The following is a 16401-nucleotide window of genomic DNA, read 5'->3' on the forward strand; positions in this document are numbered from 1 at the left end:
GCAAGTTGAAAAAGACATTTTGCATATATATTAGGTTTTGGTGGAAGACAACCAAATAGATTCAATTATCAATACAGAGTTATAGTAGTTTTGAGTTCATAAAAATATAGATAGTTACAAATGTATTAGAATTGTGTAATTAATTTTAAAATACAAAATAATTTCGTGGGAACATACATCAAGAAGTGAAAAAGTTATTTTTAAAAATCTTTTAGTACAAATTGAAAATTACATTTTTTTATTTTTTTTTGAAGATTATTTTTAAAAAAAAAGTAGTAAGATATTTCATAAAAAGAATAAAAGAAATGCATTAAAGTGAAAACGTTTTTTTTTTTATATTTAATACAAATTAAAAATGAGTAATTTAATATATTTTTTGTAGATCATTAAAAACAATGTAGCAAAATATTTTTTTGCTTTCATTGTAGTATAATAGATTACAATTTTCCCCCTCCCTTGTCGTTGAAAAAAAAAATCACATTTATTAAATTTCGTATTATTTGGATTCTTCAGACTACTGTTCTGATCTTGAGTGTTATTTTCACAACGTTTCAATCGAAGTAACCTCTGACATTCTTCAGGTGTATCTTGTCGAATTTTCTAATCTTTCTATTCAATTCGAGAATCTGCATGGAATTACGAATGAAATCCTTTAAGAGGTGGGGTGTAGCATGCTTTTGTTCGGTCAACTATGACTGAGAAAAAGTCCAAAGTAATTCGCAATTTATTTTGAGTGTTGCGTGCAGTTATAATTGTGAATAACTTTGGACTTCTTCTCGGTCATGGCTGACGGAACAAGAGCATTATAACCCCCCCCCCACACACACACACCCTCTAGTGGATTAGATAAAGTGTTCTGTTCGAAATTCCATGATTCCAGAGTTTGACAGAAAGATTCATCGAGTTAAACAAGATATACCGGAAGAAAGTTGGAGGTTACATCGACTGAAACGTGAAAAAAAATTACGCTTCAAGATAGGAACAATAGTTTGAAGAATCCAAATAATACGATTAATGAATAGTCATTTCAAAAGATTCAGAAACGTAAACGATATATTTGTCGCATGAATTTTGGAGAAATGATAAAAACAATTCGTCAATATTTGGACCATTGAAAGTAAACTTACTTCAAATTCCAGATTTTAAATTAAAAAAAAAAAACAATACATATTTTTTTCTTGAAAAGATTTTGACTCCAGCCGAATTGCAGACATCTGCAGTTGTTGACCCCTCATTCCTTTAGATGATTGGCAGAATTTAAAGATGAGCCTTGCGAAACAGGGGCCTTTACAATGTATTTCACTGGCGGGTGATGTGGGCGTAATATGTTTAACATCATAACAGCTTGGGAGGGGATAGCCGCAGAGTCGATTTAATAAAATATTTTTGTCATTTAAAAAACAGATTTGGATTGCGTCGATCACAAATTGCTTATCGAATCAGCTTAATATGGCTTGTCCGTCCAATTTGAAGACAAAGCTTCATACTAAGATCAAACAAATTTTTGTTTAGTAAAATTTTACAAGGAAGTCAACAATAGTGGAATTTGTTTTATATTTACAATAATAATTTGGGGTTAGGGTTAGGGTTAGAGATAGTGCCAGACATCCATAAGCAGAAAATATATATAACATAAAAAAAAAAAAAAATCAAAGAAATAGTGGTATTGGTTTGTTTAATAATTACATTGAAATATAGATATGTTCAAATCCATTTAAATTATAACGTTTTTCCTTCAAAGAAGACCTTCTAAGGGGAGATAATTCACTAAAAATTAAACCTCAGCTTTTATTAGTCATCTTTTTAATTCTTAATTTTTAGCATATTTTTTAAAATGGTCAGCATCTCACTTTTCATACAATTATTATTTTTGTTATCATCATTAAGTATCCTCCTCATCATCACTTGTTTTCAGTTTTCCTGTCTGTGATGTGGTTCTATGAGTGCGTAAGTGGCATTTAAAAGAAATAGAGCCCCATTTAAATAATAACATGACTCCTTCAAGGAAGATCTTCTTAGGAGAGACAAAAAAAATGCTGATATTTTTAAATAATTACATTGAAATATAGAATTTTGCCATCATGTTCAAATCCATTTGAAATTATAACATTATTCCTTCAAGAAGAAGGGGAGATAATTTACCCCAGCTTTTATTAGTCATATTTTTAATTTTCAGCATTTTTCTTTGGTGCGTTCTACTTAAATAGTCAGCTTCTCACTTTCCACACGATTATTATTTTTATCATTATTGTCATCCAGTTCATCTTCCTCGTCTCCGTCTGTTTTCAGTTTTCTTGATTCTGTGCCACTCTCTGACGTCTCTGTGTGGGTACGTAGGTGGTGTTTGCGGAAATACGAAGCTGCAAAGTTATGACAGCAGACATCATACCTGAAAGGCTTCTCGCCAGAGTGAGTTTGCTTATGATGTCGAAGAGTGCAGGACAAAGCCAATGTCGTGCCGCATGCTGCACACATATAAGGACGGTTATTCTGGTGACATCACAGGTGAGAAAGATTGCTTGCTCGCACAAATAGTCAATGGCAAATCAGGCAATCCAACGATCTATCATTACCATCAGTAGCAGGAGAAACAATACAGATTTGTTTAGATTAATTTTTCTCATTCGGCACAATCACGTTGACACACCGGTTCTCGCCAGATTACTAAAGTTAAGCAATGATGAGCCTGACCAGTGCCAGATGGGTGACCATTTAGGAAGGTTAGGCGCTGTATGTACCATGTCAAGGCATAAGAAATTTTCAAGTTAGTATCTGCGGGTACGTTAAACTTTGGGGGGAGGAGAGGGAGATACAGAATCCAGACAGAACGCAACAGGGAAACTACTTTCTTTACTTTTCTTCCCAAGGTTACCATGGCTCTACAATTTGGAGAGCCGTAGTCACTGATGCTGTTAAAACTAAAATACAACAGGGTCGCTGCACGCATGCATACATTTCTCATTCTTGGAATCAAACAGACGAGTTCCAGCGTCTCCGGATTCCAAAGTGCAATCATCAATTTTTACCTTTCCCAAATTCTTGCTATTCTTTTTGTTTTTTTCCGGAGACGGTTTATCCAAGTGAAACTCTTCCATGTGTGCGTCAAGGGCCTCCTTGTTCGGAAACGTTATCCGTCTGCTTTTCTCGATCTGGCAGACTTGGCAAAAATGCAACGTCGCAGCAATCTCATCGGCATGAACACGGAGGTGCCGGTTTTGGTGGGCACGGGTCAGGAACCGTTTCAAGCAGTACTGGCACTCAAAGAGCTTTTTCTCAACGTGCGTTCTAGCGTGAGATGCCAGAGTGCTTGCATCTGAAAAGGTACGATTGCAACGGTCGCATTTATATGGTTTCTCCATTTCTTTGTGACAACTGTGCAGATGCTGGTTTAGGTCATCAAGATGGTCAAAAGTTTCTGGACATTGTGTGCAGGCATAAAGCTGTGGTCCAGAATGGCACTGCAGGTGCTCGGAGAGATTGTCAGGATCTGGAAATTTATTATTGCAGAACTGACACGTAAACGGTTGCTGTCTGGCATGAACTTTTTCATGAGCTTCACAATGAAGTTGGCAAGAAAATGTCTTTGGGCAGAAGCCACATGTATATTTCTTGTCATCCGAATGTGTATCGACATGCATCATCAAGTCGACGGTGTTGGAGAAGATTTTCGAACAAATGTGGCACTTATACGACAGTTCCTTCGTGTGTTTGACCATGTGCCTTGTCAGTCGTGATAAGTTACGGAAGGTCTTGTCGCAAACATGGCAAGTCTTGCTATGTGATGCGACATGGACCTTCAGTTTCTCCGGACTTGGGAACAGCAAACGACAATATTTGCACTCGACTAGCTTGTTACTCTCGCTGCGTTGATGCAATTTCATGTGTCGGATGAGATGTGTATTTCGCGCGAACGCCTTCTCGCAGGATTGACATTTGTACTCTTTGACACCGGTATGAGTGACAAGATGAGATGCGAGACTCGTTTTGTCCGTGAAACCCTTCTTACAAAAGCTACAATTAAATGGCCGGTAGTCCATGTGGATCCGTCGGTGTCGCATCAGATGGCTGGATGTCTTAAATGTCTTATCGCAAAAGCTACATTGATAAGCACGGCTGCCCTGGTGCTGCTCCATAACGTGTTCGGCAAGCATCGACTGAGTATCGTATGTCCGTTTGCAGAACTTGCAAATGGCCTCAGCTACACGAGTGTGTATACGCAAGTGACGATTTAAGTGGCTTCTCCGCTTGAAGGTCTTGCCGCAGGGGATGCACTTCAGATCAATGACCATACCGGATGCGTACGCTATCTGCAAATCATCTTCGATAAGGGGGAAAGGGATTATTGGCTTCCTTTTTCGGAGTGAAGTACGTCTCTCCACAACAGCACAGTTATCGGCACCAGATGCATCATGTATTTGGTTTAGATTTATAGTATCTTCGATTTCGATTTCTTTTGGGATTGGTTTCGGTTCCATTTCCAAATTTTCACGTTTTGTATTATCATCACAAAAATCAAGAATTTCTGCATTAGTTTTTGCCTCAACTTTATCAGAGACATGATTTGGTCGTGTAACAGAATCTGGTTCCAAAGGTTCTTCAGAGAAAAAATTTTGAGCTCTTTTCTCTTTGGGTTTCCCTTCTGATTTCAGATTTTCTTCGTCACTACTACTGCTACTGGCAAAAACTTCCAAGACCGACTTAGATTTCATATGGGGTTGCTTGTTCATTTCTTTCGACTTTTCTGCCTTTTTTTCACCTTGATGCTTTCTGCGATGAAACGACAACAGTCGGCCATTGGAAAAACTTTTCAAGCAAAGTTCACACATGAATCTTTTCCGTTTGGAAAGAGATTTATATGATTGAAATGGCAAAGCTTGTGGATCAGACTTTAGAGAATTGATCGGATAATAATCCGCATTTTGCGAATGAGTTGGCGAGCTGACACTAGCAACATCAGAAGAACAAGTACCTGCGGCTTTTGTATCGTTAACCACATCGTCATCAGTAGTTGTTGTTGTAGTAGGAAGAGCACCAGGAGTACTAAGTTCCGCATCCCGAATAGCAGTGTCCTTCTTCATATGAACAGCCATGTGGTTCACTAACGTGGCCACATCTTGGAATGTTGCATCACAACATTCACATTTGATAAGACGCATTTTCATTTTGGATAGGATTGAACTTGCTGCGTAACGGATAAAAGTACTAAGTTACAAGCAATTCTAAATGACAGTCTTTCGGCCTCAGTACAGATGATACTAAGAATAACAATTATGTAAGACTCGTAGATGGAACATGAGTAAGATTATAGATTAAATAAAAGGTTCAATCCGAACATCCATTAAAGATACCAAAGTTCGATAAAATCCACCTGACCAAGATTGGAGGTTACGTTGGCTGAAATGTAGTGAGAATAACACCCAAGATGACAACAGTAGTTCAAACAATCAAAGAAATGAGGATTTACAAAAAAAAAACAGTAAATATATTTTTATAAAAATATGTATATGCTGATGTTAGTATGTAAAATGTCTCGAAAACAGATATATTCGTTTGAAGTAGTTGAGTGGTCTTAGTTAAACATCGAGTAATGCAATTGAAGTTGTTTGTAGTTGTAACTAGTATTACGATTAAGCTTTAGGCTTTCGGTGCATCTTTCAACGTCTCTCCTAAGCTGCTATACCCATTCATATTTATACCTTACAGCAGCCAATCATATTCTTGTGAGAAGAAACCATCAGAAATACATCAGTATGACGAAATTATTGAAATATTTTTCCAAATTAAAAAAATAAAGTAATTATTTTATTTTTATTATTTGAATAATACTGTCCTTGTTCCTTTGTTAGTATGACAATATAACTGATTACTCCCTATTCAGAATCATAGCTTCACTCATCTATAATATAAAGAGTCTGTGTGTATGTTCATATGTTTGTCTAAAGTTAAAAAAAAAAACTACAAAACAAATACCCACAAAGTTGATATTTTCTTTTGATTGGTGTTACCCCAGATGAATAACATCTAAACTTTAGAAAAAAAAAAACCCTCTGGAGGCCTCCTCAAATTTATAAGTGCTTAATACCCTAGATAGAGGAGGTAGTAACCTCAAAGTTAGTTAACTTGGTTTTAGTGGTGATCTGGGTCCTAGATAGACCAGATGTATTTAAACCCAGTGTCACTGGGATAAAGAACTTGTATGTCTTTTTGTTGGTCTTGCCCGGGAGCCATTATCCAGTGCTCAATATCTTGCATAGATCAAGTAGTAACCTAAAATTGAGGCTATTTAAAAAACAGAAATTTTTCTCTTAGAGGTGGTGGTGGTGGTGGTGGGAGGGAGAGATTGTTTTTAGCAGTGCTCTGGAGGCACAAATGCTACATGCATTATTTAGCATCTATTTTTTTTGTTTGTTTAATGACTCCAGGTGACGCCAAGTAGCCTTGCTAATATATAAAGAAAGGTTACTACATACAGTTTATTTATACAATAGAGACGTTAGTGTTACATATTAGAAACTCTACATCAATGGCGATTAACTTAGCTAGTGTGAATTTTGACAAGGGTCACACTGAATGCATGTCATTTCCAGAGATGAACAAAAGTTGAGGCAGGGGGTCAAATGGTAGACAAAACAGAGAAGACGATGAATGACATCACGTTTCTTGAGCTGAGAAAAAAACTAAAGTTTTTCAAATTAGTCTCTCTATGGAAGACATGCAAATGAGTCACGGCTAATAATGGAGAAAACTTGTAATCTAAGACGAATATTACTTCAATGTTTTTGTCTGTGTGCATCACTCATTTCCACAAAGTTAGACACTTAAGTTAAGAAGTAAATAAATAACTAAAGGAAAATTTCTTCAAATAAAACCTTAAAGAAAACTCTCAGCAAACGTCTCCTTGTGTCCTGTTTCTGCATAAAAAGGAAGCTTATTGTATAGCAACCAAAAAAATGAAAAATCTGACAATGAACAGAACATTAGACAAGTACGCATAAACACCCCCAACATATGTATAAAAAATTCCTTATTTTGTTGTTGACAACGTAAAATTAGTAAAAAAAACAAAATTAATATTTTGAATTAAATTGTTCCAAATTTAAAATAGATAAAATTAGTAAAAATAAACAAATAAATATTTTATATTAAATTATTTCAAATTTTAAATATATGAAATTAGTAAAAATAAATATTCTAAATTAGATTGTTCTAAATTTTAAATAGATGAAATCAGTAAAAATATTTTAAATTAAATTGTTCTAAATTTAAATAGATAAAATTAATAGAAGTAAATAAATATTTTAAATTAAATTGTTCCAAGTTTTAAATAGATACAATGAAATCATGTTGAACAGAATAATTATATTAATTTTCTAAACTAAGACATTTTGATGGTGTTATACTTATCTACCCTATTCCATCAATTCATGGACTTTTCCCAACGCTATAAATAGCAGTAAGAGACACTATATATGATGAACCCAGATGCAATCTGCTGGACTTTCGGTAAATACATATTCTTGTTGACTACCTCCTTGTTGTCTTATTTCTTTTCGGCCTTTAATGGTCACAATAAGTGAGAAACTTTAAAAGAGGTATTTTTTTTTGCATTAGATTTTTAGTTGTTTTTTTTTTACATACTCTTTTTAACTACCTTTTTGTTGTATTATAATTTTTCACCCTTTAATGCCGTAGCATAGATGGATTCTAAAAATGTTATCAACTGATGAAGACAGGGTATCACATGCGCTATCACACAATGTACGTTAAAAATATTGTTCAATTGTTATGATCTACCTTATTTGCGTCATTATACGGAATTTTCCAAACATTATGAAATGATATCAGACAGATTTGCTTTGATGAACCCAGAAGTAGTCTCTGGCAAACCATTACTGCTGTACTTTCGGTAAATAGATACTCTTGTTAACTACCTCATTTTGTTACAGGAGATAAATTATGTGCATTGTCTCATTTATTTTCGGCCCTTAATGATCACAATAGACAGAAACTTTAAAAGAATTGTATTTTTTGTATTAAATTGTTCATTTTTTCTTTCCCTTTTTACTTTTTTAATGCATTTCCAAACCTAATTTTCCAAGGAGTTAATATTTGTTTCTGTTTAAAAAAGAAACGTTTTCATTAACTATTTCATTATGCCATGAAAAAAGCGTTCCTATTAAAATTTATTTCCAGAAAATTCTGTTTAATTTTCACGGATTCAGATAGTTATTAATAATAATTATTATCTATTTTTTCAGTTTTGTTCAACTCTTCAAAGCAGTTTTGAGGCAGGAATAGTTCCTATCTAAAGAAGTTGATTTATCAAAAGTATTTCAATCAAAACACATTACATGATTGTTCCTATACTTTAAACATCATCAAAAGTCCGAAATAAAATAAATGGATGACCAGTAAAATCATTTTCATCCTTTTTAAGATCGTCCATAAAATAGATTATTTGAGATACTTTCAATGTTTTTTTAGAAATCCATCCTCATCAGTATCCTAGAAAAACTAAAAACAAAGCAGAATGGTTTTCTCTTATGAATTAGAAAGAATTAAACTGGCCAAAAATTGTTAATGTTTTTTTTTTGGGGGGGGGGGGCATTTCAAGATTACAATATTTTATAGACAGACCCACCTGAAGTCTCTGACATTTTCACTTACGGTTTTAGAATTTTGGGATTAAGACTTAGAAACTATCTAAAAATATTTTTTTAAAAATTGACAGTGCTCAATAAAAATAAATTACGTAATATATTTAATTTTTATTCCTAATTACCAATCAAAATTTTTCTGTTTTAAAAATTAAAAGCACTTTTTCTTAAGATTGGAGGAAAAAAAAGAAAATTTAGTGAAAGCATTTTTTTTTAAATTCAAAAAAAAAAAAAAAAAAAAAAAAAAAAAAAATTATGGCAAAGAATGAATGTTCGTCATTGAGTCATTTTTTTATTTATTTTTTTTTGTGCTGTGAAACAGATTATCTGCCACAAAGGAGTATCTCCTCAACGGATTAGCAACTCTGTTATTAGTACTTTATATTCACAGATGTAAATACATTTTTTATTTTCCATGACTGTTGTTACGGTTGAAAGTCAGGTTTTTGTTTTTGCTCGATTTTTATTTGTTTCAATTGTCTGGAATCTGTTAAATGAGAGTAAAAAAAAAAAAAAAAAAAAAGAAAAAAGAAAGAAAATAAAGAAATTAATTAAGGTCTGATTAAAAAAATAAAATAAAATCTACAATTGGATAAATATTGTTACAAACAAAAACGAAATTATTTTACAAAATATCTTATTTTAATAAAATCTTCAACTATAAGAACTGAAAAAGAAACTGTATGAGAAGATGTAAGATGAAAAGATGTATGGCTGCAGGACTCCCGGACGTTGCTGCAGAAATGCTAAAGGATGTGCGTAAGACAGGCATAGACATACAAACATGCAAATATACATATGCAAAATCGTAAACACTGAGTGATTGCACATTTTCTTTTCTTTCTCCTGAAGATGAGGTATACCTCGAAAATTTGGGAACTTTACATCACATCTTATGTTACATAGGAGGATGCATGCATCGGATCCCTGTGTCAGAATGGACAAGGAATGAGCAGATACTACATTTTGATTGTTACGATAAGTATATAATTAGCCTGAGAAGTTTACTGTTACAAGACAGCTATTTTTTTTCCTCTTGAAAATTTGGGAACTTTACATCACATTACAATTCTAGTGCAACACATTATGTTGATAAATGAAATATTTTATAATGGAAAATTATTAAAATATTTTAATACTAGCAGTTCAGCCCGGCTTTGCTCGGGCCCTATGTACTGTTTATAACTTTATGTATGTGTATTTATATATTAAAAAGTTTGACTCATGTCCAGGTAACCTACATCTAAAATTTCAAGTGTTTGGACCCAAAATTGGTGGAGGAGTTTGGTAGAGTTTGCAAAGGTCAACTCTTTCAATTTTGACCTCTTGGTAGCCAAATTTTTGCCCCAAACTGATAAAAAGCTTGCTGCATGTCTGAATAGCCTTTATGTAAAATTTCAAATGTTTGGACCCAAAATTGGCTGAATAGCTTGCTAGAGACCGCAAAAGTCAAATCTTTTGAACTTTGACCTCTTGGCAGTTAAATTTTCGGCCAAAAACCGATTGAAAAGCTCGCCCTATGTTTGAATACACTTTATGTAAAATTTCAAATGTTTAGACCAAAAATTGCCTGAGTAATTTGGTAGAGACCGCAGAAGTCAATTTTTTAAAAACTTTGACCCCAATTTTGACCCCTTAACATTTATTGTTTTGGACTCAAATCAAATTAAAAAGTTTGATCCATGTCTAAGTAACCTACATCTAAAATTTCAAGTGTTTAGACCCAAAATTGATAGAGTTTCAAAGGTCAAATTTTTGAAGTTTGACCCCTTGACAGCCAAATTTCTGGCTGAAAACTGATTAAAAAGATTTTCCCAAATCTCAATACCCCTTATGTCAAATCTCGAGTCTGTAGACTGAAAATTAATAGCGTAGTTTGGTAGAAAAATGTACACAGACAGACACACAGACAATTTCACTTTTATAGATATATAGATTGTTATTATCCCTTTTACTCCCTTGTCTCGTACAGTGTTCTATAAGACTGCATTGTCATAGCATTCAAACAACTCCTTTTCACACTACACACAATGCTTCAAGCAAACTATAACAGCTTCCTCAGAATCTTAAATATAAAAATGAGCTTTCTTCTCTAATACATTCATCACTTTCGTTGTTGTCACATTTTTATTGATACAAAGTTTTGTGTTGGCTAACACCAATCACTTCCTTTGAGACAGTCTCCAACCTAATAGGTATCACACTATCAACCAAACTCCAACCCCTGTCCCATCACTGCAACATTGCAACCCAGTTACTGCTTTACAAGTATTTTAATGAAATGGGCTCTGACGAATTTGTAGCACTTGTGCCCTCTTGAAGTAAATACCCTTCACTTCTTCAAAGTCGTTAAATTATTATGTGGACAAATATTTCAAACTGTCACATGACTCAGATTAATTGGAGGTAGCCATATTTCAAAATCGATAAAAAATGATAATCTGGGCAGAATATTTCAAGCATGATTCATTTTAAAAAAAAAGTTGAATCATTAAAAAATCGAATTGTGCAAACTTACTTTCAGATTGTTTTAATTGAAAAAATTTAAAACAACAGGAATTCTAATAATTAAATTCAATTTTATATAAGAACTAGCATGGATGGCCGGTGTTGCCCGGGTATTAGGAGGTGTATGTTGAGCAAAACGAAAAAAAAAAAAAAAAAAAAAGCGGTCAATTTTTTTTAACTTTGACCCCTTTTATGACCCCTTAACATTTATTGTTTTGGGCTCAAATCAAGTTATTAAGTAAGATCCATGTCCAAGTAACCTATACCTAAAATTTCAAGTGTTTAGACCCAAAATTGTTGATCAAAGGTCAAATCGTTGAACTTTGACCCCTTAATCTCCAAATTTCTGGCTGAAAACAGATCACATCAATTTTCCCAAATCTCAGTACCCTGTATATCAAATTTCGAGTCTGTAGACTTAAAATTTACAGAGTTATTGCATACGGAAATGTCCACACACAAACACACAGACAGACACATTCACGTTTATAGATATATAGATTATATTTTGGGGAATTTGATAATAAAAAAGAACAAACAAAAAGAACAAGGAGTTTTTAATCAGGTAAATAAAATGAGGATAAGACAAAGTATACAAAGGGTTAAGATTAAAACAAAATATAGCCCACTCAAAAAGGTAAAATAAAGTTGAAAAATAAAAAGAAAAAAATTGGCTTTGTGAATTGGAAATTGCTTCAGTCATTTCCAGGACGGATTGAAGATTCTCAGTCAATAATCAGGACTGACTTTGTAAATACTAACAGTATTCCCATTTCTTACAAGTACATTTTTTTTTAGTATTATTGCAGATTAACATCTCAAATACATCTGTTCCCATAACAAAAATTCTACTTTTTTTTAGGCGATTACATGTGAACACACTGAAAAACTTGACAGAAAAAAAATACAAAAGAAAAATGTTTTAGAATTTAGGATGGAATATCAGTTTTGTATATAAATTTATGTAAAATAATTTCCAAGCTATAATATCATTTTAGGGCAGTTAACCAAATTTTTTTGATACCATTATAATATGTGGCCTACCTCTTGAATGTGGCCTACGAAATTCTGTTTCTGTTATAATATGTAGTCTATCTTTAAAAACGTATTAAGAGGAAGTATTATAACTGTTAAGTCATATATAGTTATTTCCTCCTGCTTTTGTCATTGTTAGCCAATCAAGGGAGATAATTAAATGATTTTTGAGATAATTAAAGCTTTTTTTTTTCATTTATTGTTTTAATATAATATCTCAGTACAGACCAATAAGTCTCCTGTGTGTCATGAGTAAGTTGCTGGAATCCATATTAAATAAAGAAGTAGTTAACCATCTCAGCAGAAATAACCTTCTTAGTGACATGCAATATGGTTTCCGTTCTGCCAGATCTACAGCAGATGTGCTAACGGTTATACATCATACGATTAGTGAATCTCTTGACAAAGGCTTCCTTTCTAGGGCAATTGCTCTTGACATATCAAAGGCCTTCGATAAGGTATGGTATAAAGGCCTACTTCACAAGATTTCTAGCTACGGTATAACTGGAAATGTTTTCTCAATTATTAAATCATTTCTCTCTGATAGGCTCATAAGAGTAGTGGTTGATGGGCAGAAATCAGAGGCCCACAGTATTAATGCTGGAGTCCCCCAGGGGTCCATCCTGGGCCCAACTCTCTTCCTGATCTACATCAATGATCTCCCTAAACACATACTTAAATCATTCGTTGACATCTATGCTGATGACACGACCATCTATGGCAACACATCAAAGGCTGTAAATGACAAAGTTCTCTCTAATTCTCTCTCTTCTGATCTTGAGTGTGTGGTACAGTGGGGGAAGAGGTGGCTGGTTACTTTTAATGCATCTAAAACCAAGCTTCTATCTTTACATCATCAATGCTCAAATGGATGGCTCTCGTCTAGGGGAGGCTGCATATTTTGACAAGCTTCTGGGATTGATCTTTACTCCTGACCTAAAATGGAATACGTACATCAAGTCTGTTGCCAAGGTCGCTGGAAAAATGGTAGGATCCTTCTACCGCTCCAGAAGATATCTCATTGCTGATGCAATTCTATATCTATATAAAAGCAAAGTACGTCCAAGGATGGAGTACTGCTGCCACATCTGGGCAGGAGCTGCTAAAAACAGCCTATCCTGCCTTGACAGAGTACAAAATAGACTTCGTGGCTTAGTGGGGGATGCCCTTTTCTCTTCCCTGCAACCTCTCTCCCTCAGAAGAAACGTTGCAAGCCTGTCTTTGCTTATTGTTATTTCCATGGCAAGTGCTCGTCCGAGCTCCAATCTCTGGTCCCGCCTCGCCAATCTTTCACAAAAAACAACCGTCTAGCTGAAGCCAGTGTCAATAGTTTTCCCCATTCTTTATCTGTGCCTAAATCAAAACGAAGATTCCATGAACAGGGCTTCTTTCTTGTGGAACTCTCTTCCATTTGCCTGTTTCCCTCCTGGCTACAACTTGGATGTCTTCAAGTCCAACATAAACAAATTCCTGATAAACCACTCCTTAAGTAAGACACTTTATCAAATCTCCATTACTAATGAATACTACGATATTATCCCATTGATTACTGTACATGCAATAACCCTTATCTCCGAGTGGCTTCCAGGCCTTGATAAGTGGTGATTACCATGTGAAAAAAAAAAAAATTTTTTTTTAAATATGTTGTTCAAATAACAGATAGTTAAGGAATTAGCCGTAACCCTTGAGGATATCAGAGAAAATTTTCATGATTAAAAACTGAATTAAATTTCTTTTAAAAGTAGAATTTATTTCAGAATTTTTGCATTTTTAATTATTAACTGCAGCTTATGAGTTAATTATATTTCTTGAAATTATGATTAGATTTAATAAATTGCTGACTAATTATGTCTATTAATATAAATATAATCTTGATGAGGTAAGTCACATACTCTGATAACACTTATTTTGTTATAGGAGATAAATTATGCTCATTGATTGAGTAGGGGGGAACTACTGTTAGGCGATTCGTGTGGTTTTATGACCTCACCACCTGGACACAGAGTTAGCAGAAAAAAAAAAAAAAAATAGTTAACCGCCATAAAATATTAGAAGGATCCAAAAATGGGAAATTATTTTATGCTAACTATATGCATGAAAATAATCCCCAACTCTAAATTCTAAAATAATTGAGGTTTTTTTTTTTTGTTTGAATCGCGTAAAGAGTAAAAAAAAATTTTTTTCGGTGGTGGTACAGCTGAGGTTGTTAATCTACAAATGTACTTGTTTTTTATATTCTTTTCTAAAATTTCTTTGGAAAACTAAAGATTAAGCACTGCATGTAAGGGGGGGGGGAAGAAAAAGAAGAAATTATCAAATTTGTAGTTTTTCACTTAAAAAGGCAAACAACTCTGACATCAATTAATCGTCTACTATTTAAAGTGTTTATATTTTATTATTTAACAAGCCTGGGTGCCCCGCGTTGCTGAGGTGTTTGTAGGTGTGTGTTGAAAAAAAAAACCAAATGGTAATAGGCAGGCAGGCAGGCTTGAACCTGCAACATGAAGGCAGAAAAGGGAAAAGAAAGTGAAAGAAAATCTGACATTTTACCGTAAAGCCAGGCGGTTGAATTCGATTAGTTTTGCTTTATTTATACAAAAAAGACAAACAAACACTCGAAACGATGGCACAGTAGGAATATTTTAAAACTCGATAAAAAAAAGAAACCGTGTCCATTTGCAAATGTGAGATATTATGATCTAGGAAGTATAAGAAAACTTCTGGAATCTAATCGACGCGAGAACCTCTACCTAAAAAGCCTTTTGCGGACATACACAAATGATCACGCCAATTTTGCCCGGGTGTTTGGAAGTGTGTTGGGGCGTGTCCAAATTGAATAGCAATTGTCTGATATAAGGAAAATATTTTCATATTGATCAAATCTGATTGCTTTCGGACATTTCCGGCAATCACGACCGGAAAAATACCGCCAGAATTTAGTTTTAGTAGGAAGGTAGCCTTGACGCAAAGGTGGAAATGACATGGGAAAAAAACCTGAGACCTAACCATCTCGGCCACAAGGGGAGAGGGAACGATAAGTGTCTTAAGTTAATGTTTATAAAGTGAAATTGACAGGTACAAGAAAGTTAAGTCGCGTGATGTTTGACCTAGTTTTGCGCTGCAAGCCAGTTTCTGTTTCCCCCGCCCCATATTCACTTTTTCATACTGAAAAGCGTAACGAAGACGCCGCGATCGAAAAATATCTCGAAAATAGCGCGTAGAAGTCGGGCAAATTAAAAATAGCCGCGACCCCCGTTCTTAAGTAGTAGATGTTGTGATTTAGACAGCATATAAAAAGTTTTAAGGAGTGAGCCGATCGAGAAGCCCGGCGAAAAAAGCCTTTGGCGGAAATACACAAAAACACACACATTTTAGCTTTTATATATATAGATAGATTATTGGATTTTTTTTTTTTGGTGAACGTGGTGAGATGACAACGTATGGAAGGCAGTAATTACTGAAGATACAATCGAAGATTTAGCATTTCTAGCCCGTCGCTGTTAACAACCTAATGAAGGCCAGAGGGATAGTTGGCTGAACCACCGTTAAAACGACAACTATAAAAGATGAGCATGATAGTCCGCAGATAAATAAATAAAATATGTTTATATTTTCTTATATATTTTTTTTTTTTTTTTACAAAGGCATCACCACATTATCAAGGCCCAGAGGCCACTCAAGGATAAAGGTTAAAGAGTGTACAGTAGAAATTGGTCAATATAGTAATCATTAGTAATGAAAATTTGGTAAATTTAATAACTTATATGGAACGGCTCATCAAGAACTTATTTACTTTAGACTTGAACACAACCATATTGTAGTCAGCCGGAAAGCAGGAAAACGGAAGACAATTCCACAGGCGTGCAGTTCTAAGAAAGAAGCTTTGTTCATGGAATCTACGTTTAGGTTTAGGCACAGATAAAGAGTGGGGGAAATTATTGATAGTGTTTACAGCTAGACGAGTGTTTCTTGTGAAAGTTTGGCAAGGGGGGACCATAGATTGAAGCTCAGTTGAACACTTTCCATGAAAATAACGATACATCAGAGACAAACTCGCAACATCTCTTCTGTGAGATAGAGGTTGCAAGGAGGAGAAAAGGACATCTCCTACGAGGCTACGAAGTCTATTTTGAACTCTATCAAGGCAGGACAAGTCCTTTCTAGCAGCTCCTGCCCAGATGTGGCAACAGTATTCCATCCT

The 16401-nt window shown here is 34.4% G+C and overlaps 1 protein-coding gene across 2 annotated transcripts in view; it reads right to left on the reverse strand.

Moving 5' to 3' along the window:
* Positions 1-310: 310 nt before the first annotated feature.
* Positions 311-16401, reverse strand: part of LOC145252484 (uncharacterized) — a 36649-nt gene continuing 20558 nt past the window's right edge. For both annotated transcript variants that reach the window (XM_080111916.1, XM_080111917.1), the window contains exon 2: positions 311-9144. In XM_080111916.1, the coding sequence (XP_079968042.1) occupies positions 2919-5162 (2244 nt within the window). In that variant the 5' untranslated portion in view covers positions 5163-9144 and the 3' untranslated portion in view covers positions 311-2918. The remainder of the gene's footprint in view (positions 9145-16401) is intronic.

Source organism: Euprymna scolopes, chromosome 29 (genome assembly GCF_053919585.1).
Source record: "Euprymna scolopes isolate OS-2025 chromosome 29, ASM5391958v1, whole genome shotgun sequence".
NCBI classification, from domain to species: domain Eukaryota; kingdom Metazoa; phylum Mollusca; class Cephalopoda; order Sepiida; family Sepiolidae; genus Euprymna; species Euprymna scolopes.